Source organism: Cheilinus undulatus, linkage group 24, assembly GCF_018320785.1.
Source record: "Cheilinus undulatus linkage group 24, ASM1832078v1, whole genome shotgun sequence".
NCBI lineage: Eukaryota > Metazoa > Chordata > Actinopteri > Labriformes > Labridae > Cheilinus > Cheilinus undulatus.
In genome coordinates this window covers 5,018,940-5,033,606 of record NC_054888.1, presented here as the reverse complement: position 1 = coordinate 5,033,606, position 14,667 = coordinate 5,018,940, and the positions used below count along the sequence as shown (strand labels likewise).

The window sequence follows — 14,667 nt, the reverse complement described above, 5'->3', positions numbered from 1 at the left end:
TTGATTATCAGCATTTTTAAAAAGGCTAATTAAAGCCTGACTTTAACCACATCTAAGGAAAATTCTGAACCTGTTACTTCACCAATCATTTCAGCGAAATAAAGGTATCTGTGAAGCCTCAGTTTCTTCCAAACATTGTAGGCTTAAACCAGGATAAATCTCTCCTAAATTCCTGCCGTCTGAGCCCGGCTTAACAGAGACACATCCAAATTTATCTAAGTGCAAAAGAGAGATCTGTTTTATCTGCTTATGAGACCCTGTTTATACCTCGCAGTAACATCCGTTTGAGACTTTCAGATAGGCGTACTGCAGACGGCTGATCTGGGGCGCCTTCATCCTGGAGGTGTAGACTGCGACATGTAAAAAAGTCAAAGTTTAAAGGTGATTAAGCCCTTAAATGAGTCGCTGGTATGATGGCTCACTCCGTCATTAGCTCCACTTCAGCCTTCGCTGCGTCAACCTGACCTTTGCGGTTGTGCATTAGGAGATGGAGCGCCTGTCTGTTGAGTATCATCGGTGGGATTAAGTGAACGACCGAGGTTTCAGTCTGCTGCTGCTGATGGTTCTTAGCAGTGGGACTTCCTGGCAGACCACGCAGTGGTTTCGGTATCATGCCCTGAGCTGCACACACACCTCACGTCTCTCTGTTCTCATCTTTTAACCCTTATTCCACACTGTAGTCTGTTTCATCGATGAGTCTGTGAGTGTGTGGGCTGTGGTAGTTTTGTTTTCGTTTTCTTGTAAGTTTGATGGGGAAACTTAAAAACGTGCAGAAAGGTTTCCTTTCTTTTTTGCCCTCATTTTAAACAAAGAAAAGCTCTTTTCATGCTCTTTTTCATCTATTCTTTAAAGGCAGGTCTTAAAAAAGTAATTGATGCAAAGCTAAAATGAAACCCAGATGCTTCAAGGTCATCTCGGTCAAGGTCAACCATCTCTGGTTCAAGCAAATCAATCAATAAGAAGATTAAACAGTATTGCTCCGTTTGTGTTCCTGGTGGCAAACACTGCTGTCTCACATTACCCCAGCTCATGATTCTGCTGATGAAGGCATAAACTGATACTTGCAGACTCAGCAGAATTTGGCATACCAAATATTGAAGGGATCAGAGTGGTAGGATAAGATTCCCATCAACATTTACTCTGATTGAACTCAGTCCCCTTTAAGGTCTGTCTGTGGCACAACCTGAAGTGATGAGGAGACTGGTCAGATTCAGAGCACTATGAAGTCGATTTCCTCCCTAGTATCTGTAATGTTGGTTTTAAGTTGCTCTATGTGCTTTATATTTCCTTTTTTCAAGAAAGTATCACCAAGAAATCATGAAAACCATTTAAAGCAGTGTTTCCCAGACTTTTTTCTTTTTCTGTTGACAAAACATTTGAGGAGGTACAAGCCATTGTGACACAACCAAAACTGGCCTGATCTCTAAATCATTAGGCAGCTTAATTGTGCCAAAATAGTTTGGGTTTTTTTACCACTATGATACTAATAGTTTTTAAGACAAGTCAGTGTGACATATAGGATATTTAGGTTTATGAGCCTGGAGGGGGCCAATTCATTGAAACTCAGGTTCGACCCGCCCCCAAAAAGAATTTTCCAGGACCCATCTGTGGGTGAACCCAGACTATGGGCATAAAGGGTATAAAGGACTCATGTTCTAACATAGACAGCAGCTGTAGATCTGGAAACTTTACCCTCATTACTCTTATCTAGTCCAAATTCAACAGGCATATAGGAATTCAAATCTTATTTCAAAATATAATCAGCAATAAATCAGTCCTAGATGTCTTTTTAGTGAGTAAAAAGTAGAATGTGGTCAAATAAAGGAGTGAGGCGCTCTCTTTAATACCCATCATCATGCAGGTGTAGGTGTGGGCCAGGCCGTCATCATGCACAAACATGTGGACTACAGCAACTCAATGTGGACAAACCACAATGCAGTCAAGTTGATAGAAAGATAAATATTTTAATCATTCATTTTAAGATGTTGTTTTTCACTTAGTTGTCAAGTTTTATTACTTTTTTTTTACTGTAAATAGTTTTTTTTTCATAAAGGTCCTTTTTTAGTACTAAAATTAATATTTTAATTATGAAATATATTTGTAATTTAAAATTTAGAAATAGGTTAATAAAAGCAAAAAAAAAAGTTTAATTTATTGCTTTTCATGAATAAATAATTTGGTCCCTCTCACTTGTTAAAGTATTGTTGAAGACATCAATCATAGATCATGTTTCTGATATGCAGCAAAAGTAAACATATTCAACATAGATTTGAATTGTTTCATTGATAAAACCCTAAAAAAAAAAAAAACGATGTAATAACTGCTTTATCACAGTTTTAGTCAGTACCTGCAAATCTAACTGGGGTCTGGACCTCGGTTTGGGAACCAATGATTTAGAGGTTTAGAGAAAGTCAAAGTACCAATATCATTGTAATCCTAAAGTTAGCTTCATAGCAAGCTAACAAATTCACTCTTCCAGGGTGTGAGCTTCCAGCCAATAAAAATGTGATACCCCATCACAGCCAATCACAGTGTGCCACATCATCAGAAGGGCGCAGGCCCCGGACGAACTGTCAGCCCTTGAAAGCTGAGGGCCGGACAAGATCCATCATATTTCTTTGTCTTTGTTTCAGTCGTCATGGCATCAACTATAAATACATTGTTAGCTGTACATTTACCCAGAAGTCATCTCATGAAATTTGACGTGCTTTGCTGGCACTTGCTAACGCCAAGCTCCCACTGTTATCACTTCAGGGCCCCCCAGGGGCCTCTGGCCCCACTTTGTGAATCACAGCTTCAGGGAACAATACAGTAGACTTCTCCATTAAATAATAGCTTGATCAAGATATGACAGCACCAGAACACTGACTAACAGCTGACAGTGATCCTCAGAAAAGCTAGCTAATGTTACCACTTACCTATGCTTAAATCAAGGCTTATTTTAAAATAATATGTTTTTCTGAAGTTGTTAAATGATGTAAAATGTCATTTTGAGGAGACTAGGATTAAAATCTCCATTGTTGCAGCTCCACGTAGTGGTTAATGGTAGCTGCTGTCCTAATCTCTTCTTTTTTGCTAGCAACTTCTCATGTTAGCTTAAGCGGTTTTCGCTATATTGTTTATCTTTATAACTTGTACGTTTCCAACAGGAGCATGATGGAAAATGTTTTAAACTGGGTTCTAATTTTAGCCATGTGAAAGCAGCCCAAGTCTTTTTAAAAGATGCATTGCCAACGACTAAAACGCCTGAGAAATAACCAGACTTGCTGTTTGGATGTCCTTTTTTAAGTCGTCCTGTGTTCGATTGTGGGAAACTTAGCCTAACATCTAAGAAAAGTTGGCAGCTTTGTATGAATGAGCGCTAATGGAAACACTGAAAGAGCTTTAGTGTGACTTTGAACAAAGAAGCACTGCATCAGAGAGCAATTGGTTCAAATTAACTGCTGATTAAATGTTGAACACTTGAATTTGATTATCTGGATGCCTTGTATTTTTAGCCACTGATTCCTGAAAGGAACTACTTGTTGTGTTGACAGTTTCTGTCATGATCTCATGAAAGTAGATCTAATTAACAGAAAAGCCTATTTGCCTCTTCAGCTTCTCAAATAGACTATCAGAGGGAAGCTGGACCATCATCCTATTCTTGTTTTTGGTGGGAGGAATCCTGTGGAAATGGATGTTATTTCCTGCTGGACGGATATCAAAACAACACATCAACTCATATCTGAGCGTTAACCAAGGGCACTGCTATGTTTTTATTTCAAAATCTATCCAACCAGGTGCCAAATTTAGCTCATAGTGCCTTTTCAGTTCAACCGCACTCCAAGACATGATGGATTACTTCTTTCAACGGCATTTCCGCCGTCACCAAAAAAGACAGAAGCACCTTGCTGCCACGCGCCAACCTGGCCCCGCAGTTCAGGCCAGTAAAGCCAGGAGGCGATCTAGTGTTGGTTTGCCTTCTGTAGCTTTAGCCCAATCCAGACGCTCCTCTGTCGGTTTACCTCGGATTGATCCGGACCCTCGCAGGCGCCCGAGCGTTGGCCTATTGGTCGCCAGCGGACAGAGGCGGCAGTCGATTATAGAGCTAGCAGGAGACACAGGGAGAGGAGCAGACGCCATTAAAAGAGGAAGACGAGCATTCCACTATAAGCCTTACCGCTCTCATGGAGCTTCCGGCGCTGCTCCTTGTGTACCTCGTGGACTGGCGGTGCGGTATCGCCGTCCTTCCAAAGTCAAATCCATTGAGCCTCATTTACTTGGATCCTCGATGCTGCTGGCGAGTTTGGTCCAGATGGGAAGAGGAGTGACAGAGAAAAAGGAGGAAGAGGAGGAGCTAGATGTCTCCATGTGTTCGTGTTCGGAGTCAGAAGGAGAGGAAGTGGCGACTGACGAAGAGACGGAGAACAGGAGAGCAGATCAGCACCTAACCCAGGCCGTCCTTTTGGAAAACATCACCCCACGCCCGTTACTCCGCCCTCCACGTTGCCTGAGACGAAACTCCTCCAGCCTTCTTCCAGCAGACTCGGTGTTACAGAGCCAGGAAACGGGTTTTGGAGTCTATGGTCGATACAGCCGGCGCCAGTCAAGTCAGAATCACTGGACACCTAAAAAAACGATCCAGACTTCAACAACCAGCCCAAGTTTGGGTGAGCTGGCCTCTGAACATCAGAACTCCGAGTCTCCTGAGATGAACGTTTCCTCCTTTGGGTCTATGCTCCATAAAAGCTGCTCCTCGCCACTTTGGGGACCAGAGGAAACCATATATTATGATCCTTATCTGGACACTTGGGAGGACTTCCTGTCGTATGTAAACACACACAAACATGCACATATGAAGGATAATAAACCACTCTAGGGTTTGAATTTTGTAGGCAAGGCTCTTGTTGACTTTTTATGCATAATTCATGGGTGAAAGTTGCTTAAGGGTTCTTAAGCAATGAGCTGAATGAATCTTGAAAACGTCTTAACCCATAGGAGCTGTATCTAAGAATGTCTGAGGCAGCTGATGCTGAAATAGATTGAGAGTTCACATAGCAAGGGGTTAAGTGCTGCAGAGCCTTTTCTTTTTTGCTGTGAAGACTGATCTAAGATAATAAACCTCTGAATGCACACACTAGACTGTTCAGCCAGATCTTGAGACTGCATATCTGCTGCAAGTCACAGTGGAGATTCCACCCACATTAGATCTCACAGAACCTCTACAATTTCAGAGTATGCAGCGAATATTGAAGATCAAAATGTTGTCAGTTTTGGACAAGACAAGAAAATGTGATTAGGGCTGGCAAGAGCTTGCTTGCTACTATCACAGGTAGGGCTGGTTCCAAAAAACATCAGAGGGCTTGACCTTAGACATTTGAAGTCGGTGTACAGTCATTGAACAAACTCACATATTAGCTACTAAGTCTTTCTGCCAGTTTTCCTTGATAATTTTACCTTAATAAGAAAACTCACCGTGTAAAGTCTCAGGTAGCAGCAAGTTGCAGGTTGCAAAGGAAGTAATGTTTGAGACACCAAACTTACTTTTTAATAATTTCAAGACGTGTACCCTGGATTTTGACAGGTCTAAGGCGGGTGCACTGGGACAGATGAACACAAAGGAACAGAACTTGAGATAGGAGTGCAAGAGCTAGATTCAGTTTGTACCCAAGAAGGAATTTGGTTACCTGAGACCTGAAAAACCTTCCATAGATGGTGTCTGGGAAAGGGCAGAGCCTTTGAATAAATACTCTGGGGGTGACTGGATGAACGTTCTGTCTGCCACGTCTTTATGGGCCAATCAAAGCAGCAAAACACATGATGTAACCGCTACCGAGTTGTGCCTCTATCAAGCAATAAACTCCAGTAAACTGTATAACGCGAACCATGGCGACTGTAGAGATATCAGTACACGACTTTTGTCAATTTTGAAAGAAAACAGCTTACTGCTGTTCTTTGTTCTTCTTTTAACAAAGAAATGTCATCAAATTCTGATAAAATTGGCACCCACACTAATGTCCACACTAGCAGCATCCACACTAATGTCTTCCGCCATAATTGCACCGGCCTCTTGTTGCTGCTTGCTTACGTCAGGGCTTTTTCGCGCCCAAAAACACTGCCCCTCGACACTGATTGGTCCTGTCACTTTCTAACTGGGCTCAAACTGTTCAGATGGGAGCTTGGCAAAATGGATTCACCAGTAAGAAACACAGAAATGGGCAAATCCATCTGCTTTGTCAAGGTTAGGAATTTGGGGGCTGGATGTATGGAGTTCATATTTGCTGCCCGACGCTGTAGTTGTAATTTGGTTGAGTCATCCTACCACCAGAGCTGGCCTTTCCTTTGTGTAATATTCTAATTGACTTGTGGCATCGGAGGATAGATTTTAGCGATAGCAAGATCAAGAAAATACTCCAAGTATTATTGAGATGGATAGGAGTTTCCCTGTATTTTTAAGAAGGACCTGGGTGCAGATGAGGACCTCGGCTTCATACGGGAAGTTGGACAACTTATGTATATTAATGTATTTTATTTTAAATCAAGGAGTACATCCGTCATTTAACAGAAAATACAAGGAAGTGGATTCTGCTTTCGTCTTTCGTGAATTTGGATCATTGGTTTTAAAACGATCCATTAAAATTAATTTAATTTGATCGGTTGTGCTTTTTTTTTTTCCACAGACGAATTCCTCATTTGCTTGTATTGCCTTACATAGCAGAACTGCCTCGTGCAATATGGCAGCAGCGTTGGCGTTTTTAGTCTAAAAATTCACGCATTCTTTGTCTACTTGTTTTTCCTTATTTGGCGGACCTGCCTTTATTAATATGACAGTGACTTTAAGCGTGGGAAGATGACGTATGGTCCTCATCTTCTTCCAGGAACTCTTGACACTTTTTGGGTTATTGAAACCAAAAAATACCCACTGTTGGGCATCAAGGACTTCTATTTTTGTTGTGATAGTATCCAAATAGGTATTCTAATCTTTTGCTAAGACCTCCACACCAGTAGAAATGAGGCCAGAGGTTTCACTTTTTCCAATTGTCCATCGGTCACTCTTGAAACAAGACGTCCCAAAACAGCTCTGGCAGATTTTTAAGCTTTCTGCAATTTTTCACCAAGACTCAAGGATGAACTGATTAGAATATGCATGTCAAAGGTCAATGCCAACATTTCCACCAATCACACTACCACTAAAACCCAACAAGCCCTTCTTCTTGACCCACCACTCTGTCACAGTCCATTTAATGGATGCCTCATGGATGCGTACGGACACCAGGCAGTAGTTACAGTTTCTATCCTCTTGACGTTTGAACTCTGTTACCCTGACAATCCTAACTGATACAGAAATGCTAATAAAGACAATCTTTATCCTACTCCTCCTGCATCCTCAACCCAGATACCACACCTTGAAACCAAACAGTGTTTCCATTAGTTAAGAACGTTTCCAATAAGGACAATCCCTTGATATCCTAGTGTGTGCTTGAGGCGCTACCAGCCAATCCCAGTTGATGCCATGACCTCATTTTTGATAGAATATCTAGGATTCTTAGGAAGATCTAAAAAGTGAAAACGTTGGAGAAGTAGCGGTTGTTTATACCGTGTCCACTGTGGTGGAAAGTTGATTTTCCCAGGACTATTTCTGGGGCTGCTTCAGAGCAGTTTTAATTCAGGTACAGTTGAGACAATGGATCATAACAAAGCAGAGTGTGTTCGAGGTCAGGATTATGTTCAGGCTACAGGAAACACCAGGCTGAAAGGAAAGAAGTGGGCTGGGTGAAACTTGTTCTCTGAGAAAGGGAAAGGGACAATGAAACCGGCAAACTTAGATATTATGTTGCAGCCTCAGGGGAGACATCAGGCTTCCACAGTTTCCTATAAAGAACAGGGAAATGATATTACTCCCCAGCCTTTTTAAAACCCAGCACAGAGCAAAGAGTCACACTAAGATGAGTTGAAACTTGAACTTCACTTGAAACTTGCAACTGCAGAGTTTTAAAAACGTGTCAGTTCACACCGCTGTAACAGGAAGAGACGATCCTTTCCAAGCTACAACTTTCTGTGCTTCATTTTTCACTTCTGCCTTTTATGCCTGTGTTGTAGCTGCAACACACATATATCACACATTATAATTTAGGACTGTGATAGTGGGTTATTTTCTTGGGTTTCAATTGTGCTTTTGATTGAGTTTGACTCAGCCGCTTCTCACCTTGTTGTTTTAAAACCATTTCCGTGTAGCTTTCGCTGTATGCTTTGGATCATTGTCTTACTAAGAAATAAGTCTTCTCCCAAGCTGTTGCTCGCTTGCAGACTAAATAAGATTGTCCTCCAGGATTTTGCTATGTCCATTTTACCCTCTATCTTTACAAGCCTTCCAGGGCTGCCTGCTGAGAAGCATCCCCACAGCATGATGCTGCCACTACTGTACTTCACAGTGGAGATGGTGTATTTTTGCTGTCTTGTCTGATGGCCTAAAAGCTCAACAACCAAACCCCCTGACTTACTTTTAACAGCCTTTTTTTCTGAGTTTCTTAGAGTGTTCTTTTGTCTTTGTGGTGTAATGGTAGCCAGGAAAACTGATTAACCAGAGACTGAACCTTCCAGACACAGGTGTCTTTATACTACAATCACTTGAGACACATTCACTGCACTCAGGTGATCCCCAATTCACTAACTGTGAGACTACTAGCACCAGTTGGCTGTACCTCTGCTGAGTTGTTCAGCCACGTTAAAGGAGGTGAATATTTATGCAGTTGCTCTTCTAACTTACTTTTTTTTTAAATTGACACTACCCTATTGAGATCTGTTTTCACTTTGACATTAAAGAGGTGCTTTTTTGTATTTTTTTGTGTCAAAAAAGCTAAATTATGATTGATTTTAAAATTAGTGAAAGGGTAAAACATCCAAGGAGACGAATACTCTCTACAGGCATTGTATACTGTATGCTTCAGGCTGGAAATATCTCGTCTTTTGTCCATTTATCCTGGATCAGTGTGGTCCTTAGAGCAGGGGTCACCAACCTTTTCCAACCAGAGATCCACCCACATGAACTGAAAAAAGACAACCAAAGTTTACTTTTGATTTAATATATTTAATCCTTCTCTTATAGATGGCTTACCCTGCAACTAGTCTTGATTTTGACTGCCATTTTTAATTTTAGTCTGTCTTAGTCTTTACATTTCTTTTAGTTTTAGTAACACTTTAGTCATTTCTATCCTTTATAATTTTAGTCCATGGAGATGCAAAACATTTTAGTCTTTACTTTTAGTCCAATTATTTGTTCTCTTGCTTGAATCTGGTACCATGCCATGGTAGTGTGCTCTACCTGGGGTCCTTGCTTTCTACAGCTGATGCATTGTAGTTTGACGGATTTACCCACAGTGGGTAAACTGATTTACATTTTAGTCAGTTTGAGTCATCATAAATCTGTTTTTGGATAGTCTTAGTCTAGACTTTCTCTGGGAAAAGGCTGTTGATGAAAATGTTTAGTCATAGTTTTTGTTGATGAAATGAACACTGCTTGCAACACTCTCATTGTGCTGCAGATATTTGGTCTGAATCAGGGTTAAGGCATTCTGATGAATGAAAAAGCCTTGAAGTTTTTGTTTTTTACCTTTATAAAGTTAGAATAAATTGACCTAAGAGAGGTGCCTCTGTTATGAATGAACAAATTACTGTCCTGTAAGATGAAATAGAAGATCAATTCTGATGCTGTACAACAGTTGGAAGCCACTCCTAGTTTCTGTTTGTTTCTTCTGGCCAAAGGAACAGGTCATTCATAGGGTCATTGTACTCAAAGTGTTTGACATTTTGCCTATAATTACATGATGATAAATAACAGTTTTCTAAATCTTGACTCAAGCCAGAGAGAGCGGGTCTAGAAGTCTGTGGGGCCTCCGTGGTTGGAGGCTTTTGTCAGTGTTTTCCACGTTCGTTTGAGAATCTGCTGTCACACCACTGTGGTTAAAGGTGTGAATGTCATAGCTATGTGTGTCAACCATATGTTAGTTTGGGCAGTCATGATGAGGCACATGTATACCATAGAGCAGTGGTTCTCAGTGTGGGGGTTGGGACCAAGACACTGAAAAGGGGTCGTCAGATGCCTTAAAAACTAAAAATATTTTTAAATGATTTCAAATTGTATTATTTTCCTTTTTTGTTTTTACAAAATTATCAGTGCATGTGTGTTTGATCAGTAGAATTTGTGCTAGCGTCCTGAATAACAGTCACTTCATTTTGGAGCTGAAAGTGTATCAAGCTATTAATGTGTTCTGATGTTAAAGTATTCATTTGTGCCACTTTTTAACCACTTTTCCCACCTAATTTTGTCATCATTATTTATTATTTACTATTAATCCAGTTTTGCACATTTTGCACCCATTTTTGCCCCTTTTCACTCACTCTGGCCACTTTAAACCCATTTAGCCAAATTTTAACCTGTTTTCATCACTTTTTCCACCAACTGTGACCATTTTTAACATTTTTGCCACCACTATTTTGCTGCCTGTTTTTTGCCACTTGTAAACTGATTTTTGACTCTTCCCAGCAATTGTTGCTTCTGGTGACCCATTGTTGTCACTATTAATCCCTTTTTACCTTGGATGGCCCTGTCTGCACATGACTATTCTTGAATGTGCATGTCTGTGTTTGACCACCTTCAGGGACAGTGGGGTCCCGGTGTTTGCACCTTTATTTTGGAGGTCGTAGGCTGAAAAGGTAGAGCAGACTTTGGGGCCGGGTGTTCAGGATTTTACAGAATTTTTTGGCAACTTAAAACAATTACATCCATTATCGTAACACTTTTATATAGTTGATGTCCTATTTTAAAGCTTTTGGTTGTTGAACAAAGTTAAATATTGGATATTGCAAAATATTTCAATGTTTTTATTAAGCAAATAAAATAAAGCTTTAGTGAAATGATAGACTCAAAGTAGATTTGTTCTTGTCATCTTAGTGTTGTCATGAAGAAGAAAATCAGAGCCTTCACAGGTTTCTCTTTTTTTTTGCTTCCAGGAAAGCGATCGCTAAATCGGGCCTTCACCATCTGCCATGCCAGCCAAGCACATCATCTCTGAACAGAGCTGACCCTGAGGCGAACATCCGCAGCACTCTGGACTGGACCGTGAGTTTAGGCTTCTATAAATGTCTTAAATCTTACTAGTCAGATTTCTTTGTGGGTGTTTAGTTTGTAACTCCTCATAGATAAAAGCCGAAGTAGGAAATAAGGATCCTCTGGTATAAACAAAAGTTGGTGCTAATGTGCACAGCCTTGTTTGAGGAATTTACCGCCAGTTTTTGTCTTCTAAAGACTGAAATAAAACAGGAACATCTCCAACATGTCCTCCTGTGTTTGTGTCTTCAGGACTCGGCTCTGTACGGAGATCATATCTGGTTTGAGACGAATGTCTCCGGGGATTATTGCTATGTAGGAGAGTACTGTATTGCCAGAGCACAGGTCAGTATCTCACTGTCTTCTTTCTGCCTCAGATTTTCCTCTTGTTTATCTTAATAATCAGCTATTTTGATTCTTTGCACTGTGCCAGGTTATAGCAGTGTCGTCAGTATTTCCCATTAAATATGAAGCAGAGTGTATAAATCTGCACATTTATGTCCTGTATGTTTACCGATGCCCATCTGCTCCAAGCTCACTGCCAACATTTGTCACCCATGTAGTTAAACCTGCCCAGCCTAGTGATACAGCGGACTTAATCTTGGCTCAAATACACCAATACACAACAGGTGGTCCAGTTTGTTTGCCAAAACACAGGGAACATTTAGCTAGGTGTCATAAAACTGGCTAAATTTTGACCCTACGTCTAAAATATGGGCAGAACTTGAGCCTAATATGCAAAAAACTTCAGCCAATCAAATGTGTCTATTCCAAAAAGTTGAAGTTTAGACTTTAGAAGGAACAAAAATGAGCCTGAACAAAGTGAAAGGACAAATATGTTTAAAGAAGAGGATATGCATGCATTCATCATATCTATATTTTGGTTATTTTCTAGAGATTTTGAGAAGTTAACATATTTAAGTGAGAAAACCTGCTATGGTTTCCCAACTAAAGAAAAAATAAAATAAGCTGAGATTTCAAGAAAACAGCATAAATTTTCACGATATCATGATATCACGTTAAAATGGTGTAAAGTACATTTTTTGGATGTACTGCTTGTCGACTCACTTTTGGGTCCCAACCAGTTGGTGTACAGCTGAAAGCAGATATTCACATATACTATGATCCCTATGCCTTTAAACAACTGGGATAACCCAGATGATGATGTCATGGCTTTGGAAGCTTCTGATAGGTTAATTGACCACATTTGAGTTAACTGGAGACACAACTGTGGATGTGTTTTAAGGCACATCTCAAACACACTGCTTCCTTGTGTGGGATCATGGGAAAATCTAAAGAAATAATGGCCACAGTTGATGGCCACCATGTCCCAATAAGGCTGTGATGTCAACAAGGAGGGGGCGGGGTCATTTTATGGGCCAGAATCATGAGGAGAGAGCTAGTAGGCCCCTTTAGGTTCCCTGAAGATGTGAAAATGACCTCAGCAAAGCAAATAGAGTTTCAGACTGACCACTTTCTTCCATGGTACAAAAAGAAGAACTGTGCCTTCTGTAGCAAAATGATCTTCATGCATGACAATGCACCATCTCATGCTGCAAAGAATACCTCTGTGTCATTGGCTGCTATGGGCATAAAAGGAGAGAAACTCATGGTGTGGCCCCCATCCTCCCCTGACCCCAACCCTGTTGAGAACCTTTGGAGCATCCTCAAGCTAAAGATCTACGAGGGTGGGAGGCATTTCACATCAAAACAGCACCTCTGGGAGGATATTCTGACATCCTGCAAAGAAATTCAAGCAGACACTCTCCAAAAACTCACAAGTTCAATGGATGCAAGAATTGTGAAGGTGATATCAAAGAAAGGGTAATAATTTGGAAACGCGATGTAGATAGCATCATGACATCAGACAGGAAGTTTAAGCTTGGGCGTAAGTGTGTCTTCCAAATGGACAATGACCCTAAGCATACCGGAAAATTAGTTACAAAGTGTCTTAAGGACAAAGTCAGTGTTTTGGAGTGGCCATCACAAATCCCTGATCTCAGTCATATTGAAAATTTGTGGGCGGAGCTGAAGAGGCCTGTGCGAGCAAGGTGGTCTACAACCCTGACTCAGTTACAGCAGTTCTGTCAGGAGGAATGGGACAAAATTACAACAAACTCTGGTGAGAAGCTTCTGGAAGGATACTCAACACATTGGACCCAAGTCATACAGTTTAAATGCCATGCTACCAAATACTAAGGAAGTGTATGTAAACTTCTGACTTTGAAGAAAGTAATAAGAAATTCTCTCAAATATTGAGTGTGAAAAGCTGTTCAAAGTGGCCCTTCTGGTTGCATTGAACACTCTGCAGACAATAATCTATAATCTACATTTAATTTGTGTTTTTGTACTGGCTTGATTGCATCATTTATCTTCATCTTCTATTTAAAATGTCTAATGTGTCTTTTTAAAAAGTTCATTTAATGTTGTATTTTTGTTTGAGATGCACATCTTAACCTTCATTTTGGCCCTTCTAGTTCTTTATCTCGTCCTTTCCTGCCACACCCCCTGAATCATTAACTGATTTTAATTAAAATAGGTCATGCATTTTAACCGCTGTCTCATTATCTTTCATCTTTAAAGGTCAGAATCAGTCGACGCCTCTGCATGAGCTCTGTGAGCTTGTATAATCGTGACCCCTCTGTTAATTTATTAACCTTATATCACTAAATACTCCATGATTCATCTGCAGCAGTAAATACCCTGTCATTGTCTTCTAATGCAGTCGTATCAGGATATATTTGTACTCCTGTCGGCTCATATCAAGGTCAGACGTTTAGCCGGCCTGTCGTGTTAAATACAGAGAAAATCATCAAATGTCACACACTGTTATGTCAGATTTTTACAGTGTCTGCTTTAAGCTGCAGGAACAGTTTATAGTGCAGTGCTGACCCCTGGTGGTTAAAGGTGGCATTACTAAATCAAATAATTTCTGAATAATCTTTCCCAGCATGATTCAGCTTACTAAAGGGTAATTTTTACACTTTTATTTGCCTTTTCCTTTGATTTTACCTCTGAATTTCTAACTGATCATGGATTTTTGTTTCTTTTTCGCAGCAAAAGTCTGTCAGCAGAAGAAAATGTGCTGCCTGTAAGATCGTCGCTCACACCATCTGTATAGAACAACTAGAGAAGGTAAATCCTCATTGGGCTGATTCATGATTCATTTAAGTCCACTTTTAAGGATGTTCCTCTTTTTTAAAACTTGGATCTGATTTTTTACATACGTTGTGGGTCTAGATGACGAAGGTGCAAATGTTTTTGGAATTTCTGCTGAAGATTTCTTCCACCTGCAGACAGAAAGACTTCAGTTTAGTGGCTTTTAAGAGAGACTTAAACATTTCTGGCTGAAAAGAATCATCTCTGCAGGGATCCTTTCTGTAACTCTGTCCGACAACTTGAATAAAATTGGAGCCTGCTGGACAACTTTCAGGGGATGCACAGTTGAAGATAACATTGCAGCTTTTAGGTTGCCTGTTTCATTTCTGCAGGATGAAGCAAAACACTGGAGCAACTCTGTGGCCTTTTTAGCACAAATTTGTGGTTGAAACCTCAAAATACATAACAATAAGACCCTGATT

General features: G+C 40.4%; 1 protein-coding gene across 3 annotated transcripts in view; it reads left to right on the top strand.

The window, feature by feature from the left end:
- LOC121506237 (diacylglycerol kinase zeta-like) overlaps positions 1-14,667 on the top strand; it is a 182,278-nt gene that overhangs the window by 62,793 nt on the left and 104,818 nt on the right. For 2 of the 3 annotated variants that reach the window (XM_041781945.1, XM_041781944.1), the window contains 3 exons: positions 10,990-11,098; positions 11,339-11,431; positions 14,144-14,221. In XM_041781945.1, the coding sequence (XP_041637879.1) occupies positions 10,990-11,098; positions 11,339-11,431; positions 14,144-14,221 (280 nt within the window). Of the gene's footprint in view, positions 1-3,597; positions 4,807-10,989; positions 11,099-11,338; positions 11,432-14,143; positions 14,222-14,667 lie in introns of all 3 variants that reach the window. The other variant, XM_041781942.1, reaches the window with a different exon arrangement.